Source organism: Miscanthus floridulus, chromosome 13 (genome assembly GCF_019320115.1).
Source record: "Miscanthus floridulus cultivar M001 chromosome 13, ASM1932011v1, whole genome shotgun sequence".
Lineage (NCBI taxonomy): Eukaryota > Viridiplantae > Streptophyta > Magnoliopsida > Poales > Poaceae > Miscanthus > Miscanthus floridulus.
This window is the reverse complement of record NC_089592.1, coordinates 81227225-81254654: the sequence shown is the minus strand read 5'-3', so window position 1 is coordinate 81254654 and position 27430 is coordinate 81227225. Positions and strand designations below refer to the sequence as shown.

The 27430-nt window shown below is 46.6% G+C and overlaps 1 protein-coding gene and 1 pseudogene across 1 annotated transcript; one reads left to right on the top strand and one right to left on the bottom strand.

Annotated features, from left to right (window-relative positions):
• The first annotated feature begins 5034 nt into the window (after positions 1-5034).
• Positions 5035-8547, top strand: LOC136502256 (protein CUP-SHAPED COTYLEDON 3-like). Its single transcript, XM_066497717.1, has 2 exons — positions 5035-5694; positions 8050-8547. Exons 1-2 carry the CDS (start codon positions 5185-5187, stop codon positions 8545-8547), a joined length of 1008 nt encoding a protein of 335 aa, XP_066353814.1. The 5' UTR covers positions 5035-5184.
• Positions 8548-19382: 10835 nt separating this feature from the next.
• Positions 19383-25687, bottom strand: LOC136500145 (uncharacterized; annotated as a pseudogene).
• Between the last annotated feature and the right edge of the window lie 1743 nt (positions 25688-27430).

Sequence of the window (27430 nt, the reverse complement as noted above, 5' to 3'; positions counted from 1 at the left end):
CTCGGACCGTGGTTGCAAACTTGGAGAAAGTGGCACCTGAGTTGCTTTGTAAGTTAGAGAAGATCTTTCCACCCGGCTTCTTCTTGTTGATGCAGCATTTGATTGTGCACCTCCCATATGAGGCACGTATGGGGGGCCCGTGCAGGCCCATTGGTGCTATCCAATTGAGAGATGTCTGAAGGCCGTTCGTAAAAAATGTAGAAATAAAGCCAAAATTGAGGCTTCCATTACAGAGGCTTCCATTCTGGAGGAGGTGACAAACTTCACATAGCTATACTACACAACGAACCTTCCTAGCATGCATAATCCCCTCCCTCGCTACAATGCTGACGAGAATGAATCCAACCTCAGCCGTTTCCAAGGGCAACTTGGAAGCGCAAGTGGATCGACCAATAAGAGGTTGGATAATGAAGAGTGGCGCAGTATCATGCTATATGTGTTGCAGAACCTAACCGAGGTGAAGCCGTTCATTGAGTAAGTTCTCAACGAACTTGTTTCAATACGCCGTCACTATTTTGCATCCAACTGATTCTTTCTCGTTTGCACAGGGAATTTATTCGTGTATCCTGGCATCAACCAAGGGGTCCTACCCCACGGCAAACCGATACCCTTCCTTCACAGGGTCCGGGAGCAGGGAGGTCTAATTTCATTTCTTGGTTCAAAATAAAGGTATTGTCCAATTTACCTCGTACCTAGTTCGAGATTTTGAGTTTCGCGTACTTAGTCCGGCAATCTTTCATTCTTGCGCTTGCAGGCCCAAACCGATGCAACTATGAGTAAGGAGTTGAGATAGGTTACAAATGGCTTCAACAATAAGGTGAAAGCTTATTCAGGTTATGATGTGAATGGATATCACTTTCACACAGCAAGCTATGAGCGAGCTCGGCCCCATCGAAAAACCACAAACAGCGGAGTTTGTACTCCCGGCATTGATGGCCTCGAGTATCATGGCATAATCGAAGAAATCTATGAACTTTCATTTTATGGTTCGAAACCTCTTCGTCTCGTCATGTTCAAATGCCACTGGTTCAATCCTCGACTAATGAAACGGAGCCCTAATATTGGTCAAGTCGAGATTCGACAAGATTCCGTCTATCAAGGAAAAGATGTCTTTATTGTGGCTCACCAGGCTGTGCAGGTTTATTATTTGCCATACGCGTGCCAAGGCAACAAGGCTCTTAAGGGTTGGGCTATTGTGCACCAGGTATCGCCACATGGTAGACTAGCTATCCCAAACGATGAAGATTACAACTTCAACCCAAACACATATAAAGGAGAGTTCTATCAAGAAGATGGGCTACTAGGGAGGTTGGTGATAGACTTAACCGAGGCGATCGGAATGGAAGTAGACAATGAAAGGGTCGATGATGAGGAAGAAGGAGATGAGGTGCAAAATGCCAAGGACATAGAAATGCTTGAGCGATTACATTTAGACGATGACAATGAAGGCAACATTGAACCTTCGGACAATGTTGTTTATTTGGACAATTTTGATAGTGATGATGAGACATATGATCCAGATAATCCCAATAATGATGATTACTTCTAATACATGTAATACTATGTTATTTTGTAATCATGTTTTGTTTATTTATTTAGCATCTATTTTTAACACATGTACTAATATGTCTTGTTTGTTTTTTTAATTGCAGGTGATTGAACAAAGATGGCGGGCAGTCGTGTGCCAAGGAACATGAACTCGAGGTTCATGAGGGCACGCAATGCAGATCCGGATGCAGAAGAGGGGTCGTCGGATGGGAGGAGGCAGAGGGCCAGAAGCAACGGTAGCGGCAGCGGCAGCAGGAGGGGCCGGCCTCCTCTAGTCAGGCCGTGTGACGTGCCGGAGGAGGAGCGCCGTACCACGGACTCCTCGGACGAGGAGGAGCTAGTTCGGTAGACGGACGACGACAGAGATGAGGCACAGCAGGGTGGCGAGGCTGGAGGCATAGCTGGTTCAGACTCCTCTGCTGTGGCCAGGATCTACTTGCGAGGTCCCTCAAAACTCCCTGAGCCTCTGCTTCTTCCCCTACGCCCAGTGATCCGCCCCCAGGGGGATAGGTAAGTAACTTTAGATTTTATCACAGCTACTTCATATAACCTGTTGAAAATTGTTAGAGAAACTAATAATGTTTGTTAATGACTTGTGCAGGCACTGGCTGGTTGTGTCGCCTGGTGACTCACGCAACCCCAACCACATCCTGGGTCTTGTGTGCAGGCACTTTTACCCCGACATTGTCACGCACAAGGGGAACACTAAGCCGGCCAAATCGTAGGACCACTACAAAGATGCCCCCGACGCATGTGGAGATAAGCAGGAGCAGGTGAGGAGAGAGTTCTAGGTAAGTCTCGCTCGCACAACTTTGATCAATACATCGCATTCATTTGACTTTTTTGACATAATGAATTGATACATTGTGTCTGTCTATAGACTTTTTTCAGATGTGAAGAGGGACAGGACGATAGGGCAGAGAAGGTGATGGTGAAAAGTGCCAGGAAACGAATCACCGACATGCACTATGAGGAGCGCCTCACTTGCATCGTCAAGTACTATGCCACGCACCTTGGTGAGAAGATCACCAAGACACAGGCAAGACAAAGGACGCTGACCCAGGAACAGTACCTTGAGGTAAATGAAGAAGAATAATACTGATTCGTTTTGAGATTAAGTAGCTTTAATTTGGTCTTCTTACATCTCAAATTCTTTATGACATGTAGACAATTCCATGGTGGTGCGAGTCGTATCAGGACTGCTGGGAGATGATCGTGGACAGGTGGTTCACGGAGGGTTATATCCAGGACCACGAGGCGGGGCGGGAGCGGTGTATGGCAGCGACAGGCCCCACACACCATCAAGGCAGCCGTAGCCTCAGCGCGTACAAGCAAGCATGGGTACGTGAATTTTTAGTATTCTGACGCTCCATTCTACATGTTTCTTCTAATCATCTTGTTGTCTTTCTCGCAGTCGGTGTCACATGGTCAGCAGTCCATCTCCAATTTCATGGCATATGGTCTGGCTCGCAAGGGTAAGGCGATGTCCACTGTCACCTTCACCCCGGATGACCCGCCCGAGTCCTACAGCAACCCGAGCATCCACACCCGCATCAGTTCGTACGCGTCGGAGGCAAGGTCGGTCCATGGGCCAGACTGGGATCCGAGCACCGATGACATCGATGGGACGATGGTCATGAGGCTCGGACAAGGCAAGAAGCATGGGCGGTACTGGATTGGCGATGGCACCCTCGAGCCCAGCGAGATTCCCTCCCTCTCCCAGATCCGAGCATAGACCCTGAGCGGAGGCCCGGCCATATGCCAACGACCGTCCCCTTCACAGCAGCGGGTCGACGCACTCCAGGTTAGTCCCGTTTAACTCTTCGTACATTGATCTTTAAATAACTTAGTTACCTTTGCATTACTGAAACATTCGATTGAAATGTTGCAGGCCGAGAACGAGAGGATGGCTCAGGAGCTGCGGGACCTGGCGGCGAGGACCGAGCAGGCCGAGCGGGAAAGATAGGCCGAGCGGGCCGAGCGAGAAAGGCAGGCCAAGTAGCTGGCGGAGATTACGACGTTCCTGCAGAACTTTGGGCAAATGCACGGTGTAGCTGTGCCGTAGTTCGCTCCACCGTCGCCGCCAGTTAGAGCTAGTCCTGTGAGTATGAAACCAAATTGCTTCGACTAGTGCTTTCATTAGATGACCACTCTAACAGATGCAATCTCTTGTCCTTTATGTAGCCTCCATCGGTGGGTTTGAATAACCCATCTCAGGCGCAAGCAGGCGATGGCACTTTTCCTTCACCAAGCACTCAGTTTCCTCCACCGGTAGTTTGTATCTCTTTTTCACCGCTTGATGGACATGTGATGCACTGTGATCAACTATCGACTTGTTTCGATGGATATTGGACCTGTTATGCTTGTGATGTCGTGTATGTGAGATATTGCGTGATCGACATGTGATATATATGTGGTATTGCCTTTGTGATGAGATGGATGTGATATATATGTGCTATATTGTGTTTGTGATGTCACAGATGTTATATATATCTCTTATATGCTGTGTTTGTGAATATAGAATAAAAAAAATTAAACCCTTTGTCGAGTGCCCTGGTCCTGGCACTCGGCAAAGCTGGGAATTCTGCCGAGTGCCAGGGTCAGGGCACTCAGCAAAGAAATTACGAAAAAAAATTAAAAAATATTTGCCGAGCGTCGACCTGGCAGGGCACTCGGCAAAGAAATTATTAAAAAAAATAAAAAATATATTTGCTGAGTGTCTCCTCGGTAGGGCACTCGGCAAAGAAATTTTGAAAAAAAAAATTAAAAAATCTTAGCCGAGCGCCTCTGACATGACACTCGGCAAAGCATGTGCTAACGCAACCGGCGCCGTGACGGTCACTTTTCTTTGCCGAGTGCCGAGATTGCACTCGGCAAAGACTTTGTCGAGTGCCCGATAAAAAACGCTCGGCAAAGAATTCTTTGTCGACGAATTTTTTATCGAAGGCTCTTTGCCGAGTGCTGCCCTCAATAAAGGCTTTGCCGAGAACAAAGTAGTCTTTGCCGAGTGCATTAGGCGTTCGGCAAAGCGCCTAAATCCGGTTGTGTATATATATATATATGTTCATGAATGCACGCATACCGTACGTACATGCTGTGTGCACACAGGGCGTAGCTGAGACTTTACAGCAGAAGCTAGAGCTAGCTACTCGTAGGTAGTATAGCTTGGAACTAGCCGGTGGTGTTTAGCTAGGACGTTGGTACGACGTGCAACAGTTTCCCGTTAAGCTCCATCAAGTTTCCTCATTGGGCCCATGCCAGGTGCCACCATGACTATCGCCCTCCTTTAACCTTTCCATTCCATACATCCCTCTCTCTCTCTCAACAGAGAGAGAAAGAGTGTGTGAGAGAGAGAGAGCAGCTCTCATGGTCATGGTCCTCATGGAGGTAGTAGGGGCATGGTGCTACCTAGCAAGCTCCTCACTATAAAGCGACCCCCCTTGCATTGGCTTCTTCCCCGCCACAACATACCACAGCTCAGAGCTTCTTCTCATCATCTTGGGGTAGAAAGAAAGAGTGAGAGTGAGGTTGGCAAGGGTATAGGGTTCTTGGGCAAATCTCTTTCCCCCCTTGGATCATCCTTCTCCTGCTCATCATCTTTAGCAGATCTTAGTAGCTAGCTGCGTAGCGCTGTGCATGCACCACCACCAGGACCACCAGGCCATGGGCGACGCGCTGTGGGACCTTCTTGGGGAGGAGACGGCGGCGGCGGGCGGCGAGCACGGCCTTCCCCCGGGGTTCCGGTTCCACCCCACCGACGAGGAGCTGGTCACCTTCTACCTCGCCGCCAAGGTGTTCAACGGCGCCTGCTGCGGCATCGACATCGCCGAGGTGGACCTCAACCGGTGCGAACCGTGGGAGCTCCCCGACGCGGCGCGCATGGGGGAGCGCGAGTGGTACTTCTTCAGCCTCCGCGACCGCAAGTACCCCACGGGCCTCCGCACCAACCGCGCCACCGGCACCGGCTACTGGAAGGCCACCGGCAAGGACCGCGAGGTGCTCAACGCCGCCACCGGCGCGGTCCTCGGCATGAAGAAGACGCTCGTCTTCTACAAGGGCCGCGCGCCGCGCGGAGAGAAGACAAAGTGGGTCCTCCACGAGTACCGCCTCGATGGCGACTTCGCCGCCACTCGCCGCCCATGCAAGGTACTCCTGTACTAGTACATATGATAGATACATCTAGGAGTGCTCCTACATGAAATGAACCGATCGATTTGTTCAGGGCAGATTCATTTTCTCGAGTTTCTGAAACTAAACGACGCAACTAGAGTAGCTAGATTACTCCATGCATGAATGGATTCCTTAAGGTTTCAGGGCAGATCTTTTCAGATTCTGTGCGGTTTTCAACGATTCTTGTTTGAATGAATGCCGTAAAAACGCAACAGTGTGACAGTAGTAGAGATGTGATATCATTGACAATAAGGGCCCCTTTGGTAGGGATTCTACACCAGCTCCTGGAGCTGTTTTTCGGCTCCCGCTGCCAAAGGGGTATAGGCCGGGTGCTCCCATGAAGAATCCCCGTATTTTGCGCTCTCACGGACGAGTGAGGTCCATCGGAGCCAAAAAAACAAGCTTCCACTGGCTCCTGTGTCAGACCGCTGTCCTTGCGAGGCCTCATCCTGATATGCCCTTGTCTGTGCGTGGCTGTCCGTCGATGGTGGCCGAACGGCAAGGCGCAGCACGGGCAGCGCAGCGAGGCGGAGCTTGAGCGCTGCTGCGACGATGAGGCTTGGGTGCGGCCGCGACGGCGAGACAGAGCTTAGGTACGGCCGTGATGGCGAGGAAGGGGGCCACTGGAGCGTAGGCCGCCGGAGCGCGTGATTGCCACCGCGCCGTGGCCGCCGGAGCGCGAGCCGCAGGGGCCGCGGGGGTGCCGTTGCCGCCGAGATGCACGGCCGCCGGGGCAGGGTCGTGGTTGCGCCGGGGACGCGAGCCCGCTGGGCGAGGAGGTGGCGCGGGCAGGGGCACGGAGGCCAACGCGGGGAGAGAGTGGAGGCCGCCGTTGCTCGGAGAAGATGTCGTCCGGCATCCGCGACTCCGCATGGAGAATACGTGCGGTGGGGGGAGATAGGGATAAGGTGGAGAGAGAATAGAAAGAAAAAGGAAAAGAAAAAAAGGGAAGAAGAAAAAATGTAACATAAGTGAAAAATTTAAGAAAAAAAAAGAGAGAAAATAAAAAATAGAAGGATATGGTAGACAACTAATTATCTATTAGTTTTAATTTTCATGTTTATTCTTGGTTCATAGAAATATTATATAAACTAAGATCAAAGACATAAATCATGTGTGCAACCAAGTCAATTAAGAAGGGTAGTATAGACATTTCATGTCTTTCATCCATTCCAGAAAAACAAAAGAAGCTATTTTGTCAAACGGTTTTCAAAATGACTTCTGCTCTTTCAGAGAAGCTGCTCCTACAGAGGAGCCAGAGTCGGAGCTGTTTTTAAAGGAGCTGGAGCCCTACCAAACGGGCCCTAAAGTAGGAGTTGCAGCAGATATGCTGGCTGCAATGATGTGGCATGCATGATATGCATCATATAGCAGTACAAGGAGCGGGCTTGGGCGTGATATATGCATGCAGATTGATAGATGTGTGCTTTATGTAGGAGTACTCCTCCTGTGCATTCATCGATGGCACTGCACTAGCTGGTGTGCATGATAATGCACTGGTACAACAACCACAGTGTTTGTGCCCAGCTTCAGCAGCAGGTGCATCTTCCATCTATCTCTGCTCGAAATCTTATTTGCACTGACACACAGGATCCATGCCAGCCAGCTGCTGACGCTTCTGTGTTTTGTTTTTGTGTTGTGTTTGTGCCTTACTGCCATCACAGTGCATCATGGACGTACTTGGCATATATCTCCAAACACTGACATGCCTCCCTTCCAAATCTCTGCCGTACAATACAATGAATAGAATGTCCCCAAGATGAACTACTGTATTAGTAGTAGCATGACTGCATGAGCATCCAATGTGCTGCTCGTGTGGGTTCCCATTTTTTAATTTGTACTGCCCTTGTTTAGTTGGAGAAATTTGGATTTTGGGGCTACTGTAGCACGTTCGTTTTTATTTGACAAATAGTGTTCAAACATGGACTAATTAGGCTCAAAACGTTCGTCTCGCAATTTCCCACCAAACTGTGCAATTAATTTTTCTTTTCGTCTACATTTAATGCTCCATGCATGGGCCGCAAACATTCGATGTGACAGGTACTGTAGCAACTTTTTGGAAGTTGGGTGGAACTAAACAAGAGCTAAAACAAATGTGCCACCTGCAGAAATTGTTCATTCAGGAGAACATTTATATACACTGATGTACTACCTCTATGTGCTGCATGCCTAGAGATCACCTTCTCAGATACTATTGGATATTGATGAATCTTGTGCCCTGGATATGGATCACAATCGACAGAAAATAATCTTTTAGTATATGTCTACTAGTATACTCCTACTCTTGACTGATGATTTGCTGAATCTTTTCATACACATTTATACATGCAGGAGGAATGGGTGATCTGTAGGATACTGCACAAGGCAGGCGACCAGTACAGCAAGCTGATGATGGTGAAGAGCCCATACTACCTCCCCATGGCAATGGACCCCTCCAGCTTCTGCTTCCAGCAGGACCCCACCGCGCCTCCCCTCCCAAACCCTAGCGGCTGCATCCCTTTCCACCACGGCCACCCCAGCATGCAGCCGCCTCCACTGCCGCCGAGCAACCATGGCAAGGTCGTCTTCCCCGGAGTAGCGGCGCCCTGCATGCAACCAGAGCCGGCAAACGGCAGCAACAGCGCCGTGCTACCCATGCCGCCGTTCCCTCCCTTCACCCCTATCGTCGCCGGCAAGCCGGCGGCCCCGGCGGCGGCGGTCCAGGTCGGAGTCAACGCCGGTCCACAGGAGCCACCGCCACCGCCACCTACCTGGCTGGAGGCCTACCTGCAGTACGGTGGTGGGTTCCTTTATGAGATGGGCCCAGCTGCAGCGCCCAGGGGCGCATGATCCGGACCGTTGGTTCCTTAGGGTTACCCTACTGAACACTGGTCATCCATCGATTTACCTGGCCTGTCATGTTAGTTGCAGCTTAGTACTGCCTAGCTAGTTAGTTTCCATATTTCGACAATCACTTGTACTAGTTATTAGACAGAGTATCTTATATTCGGTAGCATCATTAGTCGTCGTTATTATGAAATCATGTGTGCTTGCATGCATGTATTTGGATCATCATCAGCCTGTTCGCTTGGTCGTGTTTGGCTTATAAGCCATGGCTGAAAGTACTGTTAGCTGATTTGGTGTGTGAGAAAAATACTGTTTGTTGGCCGGAAACAAGCCAAACGAACAGGGCGCATAGCAGTTCTTAGCTTGTACTATTCACTGTAGTGTTGATCCATCCACATGCAAAGTGTGCATGGTACTAGCTAAAATGTATTGAGATGTCTGTTTAGCATGCAATGATATATCCCAGTCCCAATTTCATCTCGTTAAGCATTTTTCTTCTGAAAGGACGGCAACAGCAGAAGGCAGAAAAAGAGTCGAAAAAGAGATCACACATTTTAGGAAAAAGCCGATTTGGCTAAATCAAATTGTTCCACTACCTCTTTGATTAAGTAGGCGATGTCAGTAGCAGAGCTTTGAACCTAGATCTAGCAGGGGCCAATCATTAAAGAATAAGGCTAATCTTTAGTTTTTATCAAGCCAGAATGGCTGCAACTAATAAGAAGTTTACACAAGTTTAGGGGTTGGCATGGCCCCTATTGGCCTATGAGAAGCTCCGCCATTATTGGGCGACGCCATCTAGGTCTTTTGAAATTTGATGGAAGTCTTTCTGTTACGTTTCGTTCCAAATGTTCCACAAGAAATAAATTACCAACCCATCAAAATCCCTTCTTAAATGCTTATCCATCTTTGCTCTACGGCTGTACCCCTTCTCCACCAAGTGTAGACGATGGAACCATCTGATCTAGTATTTCATAAGAATTATATTCCATACAAAGGTGGAGCCAAAAATTTGTTTTTTATTTTTTATTTTTGGAGAAGGGTCAGGGAGGTAGCAGTACAAATTTCTTCAAATTTTAGTCAATTTTTTTTAAAAAAAAATCAATAGAGACAGTAGGAACCTAGGGGAGGGGGTCCCCCTCTCTGCTAGTGAGTAACCGTCTCTCCATCTCCGGTGAGTCCATATTTGAATGGATCTTTCTGCCTTGACTAGCTCTCCAAATGCTTTTTTGTTAGTCTTTTTTGCGGAGGGAAGGGCCATTATATTAAAACTCGGCATAAAAAAATACACAATATTCTATCTAGATTCTCTCATCTTCTTCTTCCCCAATGGCATTTCTCGAACGCCGGAGCCAAAGTGCAATTCCTATGCCGAATTCAATGACCAACCTAAAATAAGATTCAACGCTTTGAAACCAATCCAAAACACATCTGAATCGATAAAAGAATATCGGCAGTTGCATCGTCAAGAGCAACAAAGGATGCAGACTCATCACATTCAAACCTTGATTTCCTCTCCTCTACCGAGGACGATGGGATCGATGATCTGGAGAAGCTGTCTTCGTTGGGGGTGCCCAAAAGCACCCCTCCCCTTGTAGATAATGGCCACAACTTGGCCGCGTGCCGATGAAATCGATGCCTGCAACGACGATCTCGTCATGGCAATCTCGTCATGGCAATAATCGAAGTCATCACATGAAACACGATCCCAGCTGAAAATCATCTGATTTCATCAAAAGATTTATTTGGACTAAATCCTAAGCAAGTAGAAAAACTACGAGAAATTAAAGAGAAGGGTCTCCTCCCTTCTTATCTCCGGTAGATGTGCCAGATAGGAAGAAAGAGAGGATCCTAGGTGAAGCGGCGGCCGCGGTGCGGAGCAGAAGTTGCGGCAGACGGCGTGGTGGTGGCCGCTTGCAAGACGGGAAAAGAAAGTCCCTTGCAAATGCTTTTTGTTACTACATGTCTGAGCCGGTGAACTTGGGAAGTTCTGTATGTTAAACTGTAGAGTGTTGACTACTGCACTTGTTGGTTGTTGCTTTCTCAATCTCATGCGTGTATGCATCTCAAATGCTTCAAACATTTATTGGCTTAATGTATCGAGTAGTCCACTGTGTATTTGGTGCATTTGTTTCTTCAGTCATTCACTAGCACAGTTGCAGGAGCGTTTCTTCAGCCCATGAACAGTGCATGTACCAAGGCTACTGTTCGCACAGTGCGGTGAGGATTTGGGGTCTGGCGCGAGATCTCTGAAGGCCAGGCCGTGTGCGTGCACACGCAGTGCTGTGTGTGTGTGCTCCGGCGCCCGCAGCAGCCAGCCTGATCGATCTGCATATACATCTGCTATGGAGGATGGACATGCAGAAATCCATTTATTCTTTCTTTCATGCATGCATGCAAATGCATGCAGTTGGAGCCAGGTCATGGAAGAAGAGCTAACAAAAGAAGGAAAGCTAAGGCCACGTTTAGATTGCAACTTTTTGCAACTCGATGAATAGTACCACTTTCGTCTTATTTGGCAAATATTGTCCAATCGTAGACCAACTAGGCTCAAAAGATTCATCTCGTGATTTCCAACTAAACTGTGCAATTAGTTATTTTTTTTTACCTATATTTAATGCTCCATGCAAGCAGCTAAAAATTGATGTGATGAAGAGAGAGTGAAAAAACTTGGAATTTGGGGTCATCTAAACAGGGCCTAAGGTTAAAAACAAGCAGAAGCAGCAGTGGTAGTGTGATGATGAGTGATGGATGGATGGAGACGACGTGATTTGGGTCAGGTCAGGCCGTCAGAGCGATCGAGGAGAGACGACGAGACGCAGAGCATGCAGGTTCAGCTTGCATGGCTGCCTTGCTGGCCATGGCCGGGGCCGGCTCGTCGGGGGACGCCGCCGCGACGCGTCCAGGCCAGGGCAGGAGGGGATGATTTGACGGGTTGCAATAATGCTAGGGAGCCGGCCAGGCCAGCTGCTGCTGATGGTGTGCGTAGGCGTAGCAATAGATTGCATAGGAATAAAAGGGGAGGGGATCCGGCCGGTGGCGATGCTGCTGGTGCGAGGTGCAGGAGCAAGCATGGACGCATCATGACGTGGTGCTCTGCTCTTCTCCGACCTCAGGCGATGGGACGGCCCCGACGTGACCCCTAATCGGGCATCGCGGGATTGAAGATCAGTACTACCCCTTTCTGAAGCATTGGGCAGCGGTAGCATCTCCGCTGCTGCTTCTTCCTCTTCTGCGTCCGCCGCGCGCTTTGCCACCGAAGTCAAGCCGCTCCACTACCAGTCGCTGCTGCTTGTGTAGTGGTGTCAGCCGCCTGGCTAGCAGGCTTGTCGCAGTTGCCCAGCCCGGCAAACCCGACCCGAAAATACCAAACCCAACAGCCCGTGCATCTATTTTTCTTTTGACTTTGGACCGGGGCCGGGCTGAGCTGAAAAAAGCAGAGTTATTTTTGGCCTAGCAAAATCCTGTCCACGACCATCCTATGGGTAAAATTGGTTAGGCTCAGACTGCCCACATATTTTCTACAGTACAAAAACTATACTATAGCGAATGGGCATGTGGTCTAGTGGTAGGACAGTCTAGTGAGATGCTACCCATCAGGGTTTAAACCTAAGTGTTCGCACTTTTTTCTGGATTTTTTTTAAAAAAAATAGGGTACACGCACGCGTGTGCGTTCGGTGATACTACGCGTTTTTCGCACACTAGAGGCTGGAGAGCCCCTCAATCTCTTCTTTACGTGTGTACAACTATACTATAACGGAACGTTTCAAGTTGAGAATTTTTTTTCCTAACTAGCGAAAGCTCTGTTCAGGTCCTATCCACTAAGCTTCATAGGCAGACTCTAGTTGGATTTGCTCAGGTCTTGACAAACCCATCGTACGTGACTTGCTAGGCCAAGATTGGGCTTAAACGAACACAATGAAATCGAAAATGGACACGAAGCTATTGTACGTTGATTATTAGGCGGTCTAGTTGACATCATCAAACTTAGAATAGTTTGACTTAAGATGGTTCTAAACGGTTCTTGGCAGAATTGGAGACCAAATCATTGATGACTAGTTTAGACGGGTTGGGTTTAGTAGTCTAGACGGGTTAAACTGTTTTGATTATTTTGCTAGATAGATTGGCTCACTAGCTAAAGATCAACAACGCCACCACATTGGCTCTGTCCCTGCATGCGGACACCCAGATTCATGAGCCGCCGTGTAGACGCCGATGCTGGTGAAGCCGTGGTCGTTGTCATGCATGCTTGGGGGCCGGCGGCAACAGAGGCGAGAGGGAGCGCCTATTCTATTTACCCGACTCTGGCGGTGTTGCGAGCCTAGAAGCAGTGGCGAAGCTAGAGTCAATACGAGGGGGTGCAACACTTCCATACTACTTAGGGTGTGCTTGGTTTCATGACGCGAACATACCTTCTAATAAAGTTACCAGGAGAGGGGAGCAAATTTGGTTGGCTCGTTCTAACGAGGAAAATTACAAAGAAACCTTGCCACCACATGCCCTGAGACTAGCTAGCTATCCAAATACATTTCTAACATCAATTTATCGCTTGGTAAGGTCAGGCAAGATTTGCCAAAGAAACCAAACACACCCTTTAGACTCTGTTCGACAAGATTCCAGATTTAGACTTCATTCGGCATAGCTCCAAATAGTCGTGGCTCCTTACTACAGTACGCGGAGGTGTTAGAGTTGTGAAGCTAAAAATAACAGCTTTATTGGCTCCTATTTATTTCAAGAAAAGAGGTAAAACCGGCTTCTTACTATAATGTATAGGGAAGCTGACGGGAGCTCCACCAAACCAGGCCTTAATCTTGATATGCAATATTTACATGGTAAAATTTGAATTTTCTAAGGTAATATATATGGTTCTAGAAAATTATATATAAAAATAGAGAGAGCTATACAAAATCAATAAATATATATTATATATTAGGGTTGGCATCTAGCCTGTCTATACCCTAGCTGAAAAAAAAATCTCCTGATAAAAATCTAAACATCTATTTATATATATTCCTACAACGATAAACAATTAGCAAGCAAGCAATTATTGCAAATTTAGATGTTTTGTTTGGAAGAAATGTCAAGAATAATCGAAGTATAGAAACAAAGAGTAGTACTTAGTTTCTGCAACCAAGGAATGATGAGAGGGTGTAGGAGGCAGCATCAAAGAGTAGTACTTAGTTTGTGCAACCAAGGAATCGTGGGCTCCTGGTCATAGACCTCACTGCGTCACACATGCAGGACTTGGTCTGCTCTTATCCTTGCATGCTCGGGTTTATTTATTGGCGCTAGGCTGATCAATGGATTAGTATTGGTTTGCTCAACCTGGGGGGGGGGGGGGGGGGGGGGGGGGGGGGGGGGCACAAGTGGTAAATTGAGATGATTTAGCACTTAATTTCGTTTTTTTCCGTGGGTGCATTGGCAGCTTCCCCCCTGCCTGGAAGGCCTACGTCCGTGAGGTATTCTTGAGCCTGTCAATTATGCTGATGCCTTCATCACTGACCGAGGGAAAGGATGAGGTACTTGAGCACAACGTGGGTAGGTAGGGAATAAATGGCGTGGATGTCGAGGGTCGTACATGAGGGCGCCACCACCAGGGTCTATGGCGATCACCTTGTTGTCATTGGTGAACCCAGGGCCCGGCGACCCTAGTCACCTTCTCGGTTCCGATGTTGGTGCACTCTTGCATATTCATCGCAGTATGTTTTGCTGGAAGCTCACAATGAGACTTGCCCAAGCTCTAATCAATTGTTGGGTCCGCTACTGCTTGTTGTCGACGAGCATGGCGAAGCATGTCTCTGCTTTACTCACCTCGTGATGAACCCATGCCATGGTGATCGAGAGATAAGGGTACGTATGGTTCTGCCAGTTTTTAGCAAAGGGGTCCAATCTGTGTCAAAACCGTAGTGGCAGTTTGGTCTGTTTTTTGTTTTGTGGGCTGCCGGGCTAAGAGGGTTCACACCAAACCCGTGAAACAAGTCTATTCAATGGTGGGAGAGGGGTGTTGTCTTGATAGGATCATCTTCCTATTTTGATTCTCTCATCCAAAGATTTCTTTGCCCCGGTAGTTGAATGAATAACAGAGTTGAGTTTGAGTTTAAAATTTTGTGTGGTGGCAGTGTCCCTTGTAACTTATATTCGAAGAAATACATTATCAATTTTACCGGATGCCATGACATACAAAAAATAATAATGAAAAATCATATTGTATATTCCAACATAAGTTATGGTGCAAGCCATTATCACACAAAATTAGAACTTGAGAAACATATAAAAGAAAATCTTAATAGGGGGTTGACAAGTAGATTGGACAAAGTAAAATAGTTGATACTAAATTGAACACATAATTAGTTTAGGATGGTATCGATACAGAGTCTATAGGTGGGGTGTGATGTTGACGTTTTTCGTGAAAAACCTCTCTTTTGAGTTATATGTCACTACTATCTCCAGCCTTGAAATGATGAAATTGTGAGTTTGGTCAAAGTCAAAATAACTTATGGTCAGTCGAGTTTATGAAAAATCGTATCAGTATTTAAGCCTACAAATAGGTATGTTTCAAAAACATTTCATGACAAATGTAATTATACTTGTTATTCTTAATTTTGGCTAAGTTTATATAAAACATTATTAATATTTATGTCTATAAATAGGTATATTATAAAAATAAATTCTACAATTAATCTAATGATACTTATTTGGTATTATAAATATTAGTATTTTTTTAAAAGATTTGATCAAATTTAAAAATATTTGACTTATTGAAGAACAAGAATTATACTCCCTCTGTCCCATTAAAAGTGTCGTTTTTAACTTTTAGACTTTTTGTTTAACCGTTTGTCTTATTCAAAAATTTTGTATAAATATTATTTATTTTGTTATGACTTATTTTATCATTAGAGATGCTTTAATAATGATTTATTAATTTTATTATTTGCATAAAAATTTGAATAAGATGAACGGTCAAATAAGAAGTCTAAAAGTAAAAAATAACACTTTAAATGAGAGGGAGTGAGTATATTTTAAGGACAGAGGGAATATATACGGTCCACTTTCCCTTTGACGAGAAAGAAGCGCAGGTACAGATCTGAGACACCAAGGAAGAAGTCAAGATTCGAATCGAGTGGACCGGGGTGAAATCAGAGTGCAGAGATGTGCAGACAAAAATTACATTTCCATATATATACACGAGATAGATTTCTAATTTCATGAAACCAAACAAAATTTTGAACTCAGATACAGGTGCAAGTAAATCCATCAGTAGACTTGCAAAGCACTGATGTAGTCATGTACGTAAAAGTTATGTACAGGTATGAGCAAAGCTAGAGCAAATCATAGGTGTATAGATTTTTAAACGTGGAGACATGTATATTATGAGAATTTGATCATAGTCAATATTTTTTAAGGTGCCTATACCCCTATCGTCTACGAAGATCCACCCCTGCATACAGGTGTATTTCTAGTTGGTTGAACGTTGAACCGTTGAAGTGACATGTCCTTCGTTGAAAAACATACAGTGAGGTTCACGTTGGAAGTGAAACTAAGCTACTAACATCACTGTGTTAGCTAGCAGCTTAATTACCCCCACAGGCTTTCACGGTCGTACCCCTAGCAACCTGCTTACTCCTACCAGCAGTGCAGTGCAGGAGCAGGAGTGGATCTATAGGTGACCAACGACACGAGAAGAGAACGAACAAGGCGATTGAATTGAATGCGATGGTCACGTCGCGATCGGCGATCCCTCGCCTTCTTGTCAAATTGCTGTCGGCGGCCGGCCGGCAGTGGCGCGAACGCTTGCATGTGGGTGGCGTGGCCGGCCGGCCGGCCGGCCGTCCCCCGCCCTCGGCTTGTTACGAACTGTCGGTCCTGTCCATCAACACCGGCTGGCCACTGACCTGTCGCTCCATCGCCGCCTGCAGCTATGATGGAGTACTACGCCTACTGTACATGGTAAACCAGCGCCGTCCACTGTGCAGACTCGGTTGCATTGGGACTGTACCAAGGATTGTTCAACTGTCGCATGGTATGCTAGTATGGCACCGCTTCTTCAAGAAAATGAGTGTTTTTTTCGATAACGCTACTGTGCGGCTGTTCGTTCCGTCCGGACGGACCTGCACAGGAACGACTCGACCGCGCGGCGCCCCTTATCCGCTCAACTCCTTCCCATCTTGTCCCGTGACCGCCGCACTCACTCTCACTCTGCTCGCCCGCTCCTCCACTCTCTCGCTGCTGGCACGCAGCGCTCGCGCGCCGCCGCCCCTCCCTCCTTCCCTCCATGCCACCGGAGAGGAGGGCGATGGCAGTGGCTTCCGGCGAACCACCCCTCCCTCCCTCCTTCCGTGACCTCCATGCCACCAGAGAGGAGGGCGACGGCTTCCGGCGAGCTGCCCCTCCCTCCCTCCGCGACCTCCATGCCACCGGAGAGGAGGGCGACGGCGGCGGCTTTCGGCGAGGTAGGTGGGTCCTTCTCTGGATCTGAGCCCTCCCCCTCCACCTCCTCCTCTGGATCTAGATCTGAGGGACGCCACGGTGGATAGGGTTCCGGCGAGCTCTGTTGCAGTAGCGTTGTTTTGCTTTTGCAATAAGTATTATTTTTTGTTGCATTAGTCTTTTTCTTTCTGATGTTGCATCTAGCATTGCGTTTTGTTTCTGTTGTTGCAGTAGCACTGTTTTGTTGTTGTAACAAGTATTCTTTTTTGTTGTATTAGTCTTTTTTTTCTGATGTTGCATCTCGTATTGTGCTTTGTTTCTTTGTTGTTGCAGCAGCTTTGTTTTGTTGCTGCAATAAATAATTTTTCTTTGTTGCATTAGTTTTTTTTTCTGATGTTGATTTCTCGCATTTGCACTTTTGTTCTATTTTTGTTGCAGTAACTTTGTTACGGTGTTGCAAAAAGTAATATTTCTTTGTTGCATGAGTTTCTTTTTTCTGATGTTGCATCTCGTAATGCAGTAGCTTTGTTCTGTTGTTGCAGTCGCTTTGTTCTAATGTTGCAGTAGACTTGTTCTAATGTTGCATCTCACATTGCACTTTGTTTGATATTGCAAACAAGTTATACTTCTGATGGGAGCGCGGTGAAGACGCGGCGCACCTAGCGTGGGCGCGGCGGGGGGATGGGCGGCGCGACGGGATGGCAGGGGGACGGGCGGCGCGATGGTATGGCGGCGCCTGCGGGGACGGGACAATTCTACTGTTCCATGGGGCGGCGGACGCTAGGCGCTCCGTTGTTTTGGTTTGGATCGAAACAAGTCTACTGTTCTGGGGACAGCGGGCGTGGTTTCGTGCGTAGGGGCAGGATACTCGGACGGGGCCGGAGGTGCGTCCGGACGCTAGGAGCGCTGTTTTTTTTTTGCCTTTTCAAAGCCATGTCAAAGTCAAACACCTATAAAAGAAAAATGGCAGTGTTTAGTTTTACCGTACGTCTGCAGTTCTTTTTTTTTTTGAAAGGGGCCCGCAGTTCTTCGTCTCCGTTGCCCCGGCGTACGGAGTACCAAACTTCAGAGCCGGTGAAGGGGGAAAAATGTGCAGTTTTTTTTTTGGTCACTAAGCTATATGCCCGTGTGTCGCTACGAGCACTGAATAACCCAGATCACCAGAGACTAATGCAGGCCACCTCAATCTAAAGATGACTTTGATTTGACACAACAGATTATATGAAACTCCAAACATAAGACTGCATCCAGAGGTGGTTCTCAAGGATAATACTTCACGTTTGAACTACTACTAGTACCATGATTCCTGCATTGATTCGATCCAATGAAGTTTTCTCTCAACCAACAAAACAATTAACGGATCAATGGAATTTCAGTTGAGGAACGAGAACATTTCACTGTCTACAAAACATGGAGATTTAATTGTATGGACAACTTGAGCTTGTGACTAAGTACTTTGAAATGAACCAAATAACTCACGAGTATACAGCTAGTAATATATACAGCAGAGATTAACAAAGCATAATAACCAACACCACCTCATGAAGATAAACAAGAAATTTCAAACATGAAGCATGGAGCTATTGATGTTCACAGGAAATCTATCTCAGCTTCATTGGAAAAGATGCTTCCAGCATTTAGAAACATTCAAAAGTTATTTACATCTAACTCTTGGACCTGGCAGGCAGGTATCTTCAGAAACATATGTCAGAACACCCCAGTTCCCTTTTCCATGTGTCGTTCACCCTTTACCTACTTACGGAGGAACCACAGGGAAGAAACATCCTTGGTTTGTAAATTTGAGGTGATAATTGGTAGGCAAAGTGAAGCAGTGACATGCTATAGAATGAGGTGATAAAATACAGCAATATTGTGAGTACAAGCACTCGACTATATCACTCCTAAAGCATATAGTGCATCAAATAATACAATTTGTCATCTTATCACGAAAGGAATTAAAAGCACTGCTAGGTAACTGAGAGGATAATGCATCAAATTTTCGATCATGTATTTTTCTATCTCACAATACCTTCCACTTTAACTCAAATATTATTAGAACTAAGAGAAAGAATAAATTCAGCACCTGCGTCTCTGAAATAACAGATTTTTTTGCCTAAGTCTCGATTGTGACGACCTGGGTCATTATTTCCTAACATAATAACCTTGTCCTATGATTAACTCAACAGATACAAGATTGTCAAATAATAAACCATAACAAAGTTACCATAACAAAGTTGGTGGCAGAGAATAGAGGGTGCCAATAATTAGTACAATACCATTCTACGCAGTCTTTAAAAAGCATCACCAGGTTTGCGCATTGTTACAAGCCCTTCACGTAGGAGTCCAACTAGCTTACTAGGTAAGAAACAAAGGCACATTGCCCAAGGCATATATGACTTAGCTAAGGGGATTATTTATTCATCCCATCCACCATAGGAGGTGGCAGCAACTTGACTAGCTTTCTCATAGTCATCATCCCAATCTGCATAGTCATAACCATCATCTAGAGGACATTGTGCACATTCTTGGGGATCCTCTGAAGATGGAGAGTTAATACAAGAGTGAGTACAACGTACTCAGCAACAATGTTTTCAGATCGTATTATCGAGGCTAGTCGTATGACCACCGATCAGACGACTAATCGACAAGGTCGATTAGTCGGTCCTAATCGGTCTAATCGGCTAGTCGGACATTTAGTCGTCCTTGTGCCTAGATGGCCTGATCGATCATATATATACTATATATATGATGTAAATATATGTAAACATGGCCATAATAAATAGGTAAATGATAGAGGCAAGCAACCAAGTACAATTTGGCATGTAATCATGTTTGCAATGAATCATTATCATGGTGATTTGGCCACTTACCTGTAACTGCTGCTTGCTGATGCCTGATGGTGAGGGCTGACTGCTGACTTGTGGCTGAATCTGAAATTACAAAGAAAGAAGATAATCAGTTAAATAGGCAAAATAGCAGAAAAACAAAACTGTAAAGACTAAAGAAAATGTAAAGAGTAGTAGACAGTAGAGCATGTCAAAACAACTTAACCAAGTACACACATTTAACAAATAAGAACTAACAACAGTTTAACACAGTGCACACAGTGCACAACAGTACACAACATAAGTAAACTAATAAACTTAAACAAGTTCTTAAGTCTAAAATAGAAATAGTTCTAAACATTCAGTCCACTGATCCATAGAACCAGCAATTCAGCCATCTAGAGAAGTAAATTTGTGTTCACATGGAAGTCTTCATTTCCATCATTTGTTGTAGGTCCGCCTGAGTCTTCCTCCCCTCCCCGGTCCTCCATTTCTTCATCTGTTGCACTTGCACCTTGTGGCTGTTCTGGTGCAACTCTGTTTTCCTCTTTTTCATGATCACTGCTTTCAGTTGCTGGTGCATCTGACCTTGGACTTGGACACTTCCTTTAGTTATTCCTCCCATATGTGCGGGTGACAGTATTCCTCGCATGACCAGCAGTAGCCCTCGGCATATTGCGGCCTCTAAGCTGGTCGGTTGCACCAACAGCTTCATCAACATGTGTTCAAAGCATATCACTGCTATTAGATGCATGAACTAGGTCACAGTTGATGTCTACCCACTCATTTTCCCATTGAAACTCTTCTAGCAGCAATGGGTTGGATTTCTTGCCTTTAGAACCGAGCTCACAAATTTTCTGAAACCTGAATGTCATCTTACGGTTGTAGCTAACAAATACCAACTTATTCAACCTAATGTGCTCCAAACAGTTTCTCTTTGAAGTATGCACCTGCAGCCATAGAAAATAGGAGCAAATTCATTAGATGGCTGCAGTATATAAGAATGCATTAGTATGCACCTGCAGCCATAGAAATTGCACTTACATGAGTAAAAGCGCTCCACTTGCGCTCACAACCAGACGTCGAACAACTGAGGCTTACAATTCGTTTTGCTAAACTCTGTAGCTCGAATGCAAGGCCACCAAAAGCATCCCACCATAGAACTATAGTTGTAGATTACAAGCAAAACAATAATATAATCAGTAGCTCATCACATAGAGAATTATAGCTTAATTAAAAGAAAGTGTTGACTGCTGAACTGCTCATTACTTACTAGGATTTTTGCTATTTCTCTCTACTATTGCTAATCTCTTTGAGAAACATTCACCCTCAGTCCTGTCATAATCATTAGTTTGCTTGCTTATTTTCCTCGCTTCACTCTCATCAGGCACCATCTTCCATATAATGTCATTAAACATGCACCTTAGCTTTGTAGCTTGTCTCCTATCCTTTTCCTTTATGGCAAAGTACTTTCTAGGATTCAAGAAGAGGGCTGCTCCATATAGTTTTTGCTCCATCTGGTTCTCCCATCTCCTGTCATAGCATTCCATTACATCATTCAGTAATGATGAATTGTCTCGCAAAGTTTCCTTGGTGGGTCTTCTTTGCAGCATCCATTGCTGCCATTATCTCAAGAGCTGCTGGTGTTTCATCACCATCTGCTATCCTCATAGCAATGAGAAGGGGTTGTGTTGCTTTTATACAGTACTCCACTTTTGTCCAAAATAGTATGGAAAGGATTGTGTTCTCAGTCTGCCACCCTTTAGCACTTTTTGACAAGCTGTTAGAATGCCATTCCTCACACACAAACAAACTCCTCAGCCCCTGTTTGTTCTTATGCATGCTTGCTAATGTGAGATAGGAAGTAGCAAAGCGAGTAACAATAGACCTCACAAGATCACCACCAATCTTCTCTCGCATAAGATCTAGAATCCTCCCATGCTTGTAGAGAAACCTACACACCTTCTTAGCCGAATTAATGCAAGAGCTAAACTCAAGTATCTTCCCAATGTCCTCCATCATCAAATCCAAACAGTGGGCAGCACATGGTGTCCAAAACAAAGTTGGAATCCTCTCCATGAGAATTCTTCCAGTAGCCTTGTAGTTTGATCCATTATCTGTGACAATTTGCACCACATACTCCTTCCCAACCTTGTCAATTTGTTTCTCTAACAAGTCTTCTAACATAGAAGCATTGGCTATCTCACTTGAAGCGTCAACTGAACCTAAGAAGAATGTTCTAGCTGGGCTATTCGCAAGAAAGTTGATGAGATGATGGTGGCTAGTGTCAGTCCATCCATCTGACATGATTGTGCAGCCATATTCCTTCCAAGCATCCTCATGCTTCTTTCTCAGCTCCTCTGTCTTGTTCACTGCCCTATCAAGTAGTGGATTCCTAATCTCATGGTATGAAGGTGAGCGATACCCAGGACCATATTGCCTAATGGACTCAAGCATAATCTCCTAGCTTCTTGAGTTAATAGCATTCAATGGTATTCCATTCTCATAAAAAAATCAGCCACATGGTCATCTACAATTTGCTTTGCTTCCTTGCTCTTTGTGGAGTATTCAAGAGTGGGCTGTGACATCTTGGACTTGTGCCTTTCTGCAACCACTTCTTCTGGACTCTTGCAAAGCAAAGAACTCACTAGGAATGCTTCTGTCTTTGAGGTTTTGGTGGAGCAGAAACCACAAAGTTCGTGATTGATGCTTGAGCTATCTTTTTCGCTTGCTTTGATTTTATCCTAGAACTTGGAACTTGCTTTGACTTTGTCCCAGCATTTGGTTCATTTTCAGCAGCAGCAGAAGCACCACCTCCACCTTGATTTGTTTCTTCTTCTATTTCTGTCTCCACCCCAGTGTCTGCAGGTACCTGAACCTGAGTCCTTGACCTTGTGACCAAGTAACTATTCATCTCACGCCTAACTAGTTCAGGTGCTTCACCACATTTAACTGCATCAGAATAGCCCCCAGCAAAGTGTTGCTTGAACCTTTTAATGCCTGCAGGGACAACCTTTTTGCAGAAAATACATTGGATAAACTCTTTCTTACCTATATCTGGCCAAAACCCATATTTCCATCTAGGATCTGATGATTTTGCCTTCCTCTTCTTATCTTCAGCCATGGCAGCAAGATCTGGTGGCAATTTAGCTATCGCTTGAGCTATCAGAGATGCTTCAGTTGGAGCAGCTGATGACGCTGAGGCAGCCCCTCCTAAGACAACTTCATTCTCAGGTAGAATTACCTCAACAACTGCATGCCGTCGAGCATCCTCTGCAGAGTGGCACAACCACACAAATGTGTCACAAATTGGTGGCAACAGGCCATGCACATCAGCAGAGTAGTAGGCATAGACAATAACCTTCAGAGGAGGCAGAGTGGTGGCTCATCTTGATGCTTGAGGCCTCCCGCGTCCGTCCTCCTGGAGTCGAGGAAGGAGCTCAGAGCGATAGAGCCTCAGAGGCGGGCGGAGCTACTAGGTCCCGGCAGGGGAGGATACTAGAGCGGGCAGAGGTGCTGGTGAGGGCGAGAGGCACGGATGGAGCTGCGGACACCGGCGAGGGGCACGGACGAAGCTACGAACGTCGGCGAGGGAGATCCTGAGAGGCAGGCCACAGGCGGAGGAGACGTGGGTGGAGGTGCCATCGGCTGTGAGAGAGAGCAGAGCCAGAGCGGGAGCTGGAAATGTGCGGCTGCTGCAGCTCCTTCACTAGGTCACTCACTCACTCCTCTTCTTCTTACCCTAATGGGCCAGCTAAAGGTGGGCCGAATTCTCTCTACCCAACTAGTCGTCCAGCTAGTCTGATTGGACGACTAATCGTGATTAGTCGCAACTTTTTGGATGATAAGGTTTCTAATCGGTCTAATCGGTCTAAACTAATCAAGGGCCCTTATCGAGAACCTAGTTACGATAAGGACGAATAATCACGATTAATCGCGATTAGTCGTCCGATCTGAAAACACTGCTCAGCAAGCATATATTAAATCAAAGCAATGCAATCTGGTCATATCAAATGATCAATAATATATCATCTTGTTGTTTAAAATAGCATTTGTAGAAAATATCAAGTTCAATTTAAAAACACTACTAATCACTTTATCTTGAGGGAGAACCACCCATAGGTTTCCATAGCCTCTATTCCAAGAGACATTATATGAATTCATGATTTAACCCTGCGCAGGTTTATATCACTTTACCCATGATTATCCTAGCCAATTTTCCATCGCACTTCCTTAAGTGCGTCTCATGGCCAAGATACCAAACTTTCCTCATATCATATAATTATAATCCACATCTCTCCACATGCGCATATATGCGCCTAGGTGTACTTCATCGACACCTGAATGGGGATTTCATCACCCAAACCCCTCCTCGTTTACCATAGGGATTATATAACAACTTCATGGGTACTAAAATTGGCTAGTCCCAAACGAGTTCATGGTCGACACGATTTTATACGGCCCAATAACACAAGTGAGAGTTGGTTATTAATCCTACCAAACTTTTCCATCCAAATATACAGTAGGGAATTAGCTGCTCCATCAGCTAACCCCATGTCATCCAATTCACATGTCATCCATCCATAATTAATTTCAAAAAATAACATTTAATGCATGTTACTTTTATTTTACCAAGTTTTGTATAAAAACTCAAGGAGAAAATGATCAAGGATTCTTGCCTTAGTTGTTAGGATTCAACTCGGGCTCAATTTGGTTCGCTGGATGTTCCAGCACCTGACCTTGCTCGCTTCCTGTAATTAGTATATATATAATGATACTTAGAAAAAAATAGAAAACACACAAATAAAAATACAGCACATAAGTAGCCATGTGTTCATCCTACAGTCAAGAAATAGCTTCCTGGTACTTAGTATCAATTATGCTATAATTTATAAAAAAGATATTGCATATCTATACAATCATTAAATTAATTTAGCATTGTCAAACTCCTTTTTACTCTCACGTGAGCTGAACCTGTACTTAACTGAAGCCACTCTTTGTGTAGTACTAGTACTAAAGTCTTATTTCTCGAAAACGCAGGAGAGCTGCGCATCATTATATTAAGAAGAAAGAAAGGGGCTACAGCTCTACAACACACGCCACACACAACCCCACACAACTTAGAAATTATGTTCACGCCCCCAGAGAAGGGGGCGACCAAAAAGACTAGCAGCTAACTGTATAAAGGAGATTGGGAAACATCACACCCCTAATGAGGGGGTGACCTCTATTATATAGCCAATCAGGCTTGGTGTATAAGGAATACAATTAGTGTACATGAAAGGAATAAAAAAAACTTCCTAATACACATATACTTCCTAATACCCGCCCGTAGTCGTAGCGGGAGGATCACGGACGCAAAGACGGGACCGAAACTCAGTGAACAATGGAGTTGGAAGGCCCTTCGTCATGATGTCCGCGAACTGGTGAGAGGACGGCACATGGAGGACCCGGACCTCACCCAAGGTCACCTTCTCACGGATGAAGTGGATGTCAATCTCGATGTGCTTCGTGCGCCGATGATGCACCGGGTTGGCTGTCATGTAGACAACACTCACGTTGTCAAAGTAGACAACAGTGGCCAAAGCGAGCGGGACATGAAGCTCCTGGAGAAGTTGGTGTAGCCAGCAACATTCGGCCACAGCATGAGCCACAACACGATACTCCGCCTCAGCACTAGATCGAGACACTGTGGTCTGGCGCTTGGAGGACAAAGACACTAGATTGTCACCAAGGTAGACACAGAAGCCGGAGGTGGAGCGTCGAGAGTCCGGATAGCTAGCCCAGTCGGTGTTGGAGTAGGCAGTCAGAGACTGAACAGAGCCGGTGCCAATGTGAAGTCTGGAGGAGAGTGTGCCCTTCACATAGCACAGAATGCACTTGATTAGGGCCATATGGGGCTCGCGCGGATCATGCATGAAGAGTCACACCTGCTGAACTGCATACGCCAAATCTGGTCTAGTCAAGGTGAGGTACTAAAGGGCCCCAGCAAGACTTCGGTACTCAGAGCCGTCCTAGAGCTTGGCGTCGTCCTATGCCGAGAGCTTGGCATGAGTGTAAACGGGAGTCGCTATAGAGTGACACTCAGCCATACTAGCACGCTGAAGAAGATCCAGGGCATACTGTCATTGAGACAGGAACAAGACCTAGGAGGAAAGATGCCGAGGAAGTGATGCAGGGCGCCAAGATCCGTCATGGCAAACTCAGAGTGAAGGCGCCCCATGATGTGCTGAAGAAGAGTCAAGGACGATGTCATCGACATATAGCAGCAGGTAGGCGATGCTCGACCCCTCTTCGTAGACAAAGAGGGACATGTCGGAGACGGAGGCGACGAAGCCGAGCTGTCAAATGAAGGAGGCAAACCGCTGGTACCACGTCCTCGGTGCCTGCTTTAGTCCATACAAGGACTTCTAGAGGAGACAGACGTGATATGGGGCGGTGGGGTCGATGAAGCCGGGAGGCTGCTGGTAGTAGATAGTCTCAGCGAGATGGCCATGTAGAAATGCATTCTTCATGTCCAGCTGGTGGATCGGCCAGGCGCGAGAAGCGGTGATGCTGAGGACGGTCCGTATCGTCGCTGGTTTGACAATCGGACTGAAGGTGTCGTCGTAGTCGATGCCATGGCGCTAGGAGATGCCTCGGACCACCCAGCGCGCCTTGTGCTAGGCGAGGGACCCATCAGCATGAAACTTATGCCGAAAGATCCACTTGCCCGACATGACATTGGCACTAGGCGGTTGCGGGACGAGGCGCCAGGTGTCGTTGTCGATGAGAGCCTGGAACTCATCGACCAAGGCAGCACGCCAGTTGACGCCAGCCAGAGCATTGCGGTAGTTTGCCAGAAGCAGAGAGGGCGAAGATGGTGAGGCCGTCAAGCCCTGGTAGGACACCCGCTGAACTGCGGGCGCCTGGGGTGCCGCAGGTACAGGTGGCGGCGCCAGAGGTGTGGGCGTCAGGTCTGCTGGCTGGTCGGCGCTGGGCGACAAGTGGAACCCTCGACTGCAGGAGCAAGGATGGCATCCAAGGGGGTCATACCAGCAGATGAGGAAGAGGGCGGCGTCCTGCCCGTAGACATAGCGCGGTACACGGCCGGGTTGCGTACCAGGATGGCGGGGTCATCGTCGAGAAGTTCCTGCAAAACAGCGGGTGAGGGCCGCGGCTGCTCAACGTCCGAGGATGGAGCGACCGAGGTGGGAGTAGGAGCATCAAAGGGGCTCGACAAAAGGAAGTCGAGCTGCTATGGGTGAGTAGGGTGGGAGGAGAAAGGAAAAACGGACTCCTCGAAGACAACATGGCGAGAGATGATGATTCGACGGGTGGATAGGTCAAGGCAGCGGTACCCTTTGTGGGACGATGGGTAACCGAGGAAGACACAGGCTACAATTGAGGAGCAAGCTTGTGGCATGCCATGGCTGAGAGATTAGGGTAGCACAGACAACCAAATACACGCAAGTGAGAGTATTCGGGGGCTAGGAATAGAGGAGTTGGTAGGGAATATTATTCTGAACAGCAGAACATGGGTGCCTATTCAGAAGATAGGTGGCGGTGGCGAGCGCCTTGGCCCGGTAGGGGGCACCCATGGAGGCATGAATTAGTAGGGTGTGAGTCACATTATTAAGGGTGCGGAGGACACGCTC

Coding starts and splice junctions, on each gene's coding strand:
- LOC136502256 (XM_066497717.1), top strand. CDS start 5,185: ATGCACCACCACCAGGACCACCAGGCCATGGGCGACGCGCTGTGGGAC. Junction 5,695..8,049: donor CCACTCGCCGCCCATGCAAG/GTACTCCTGTAC, acceptor TTATACATGCAG/GAGGAATGGGTGATCTGTAG.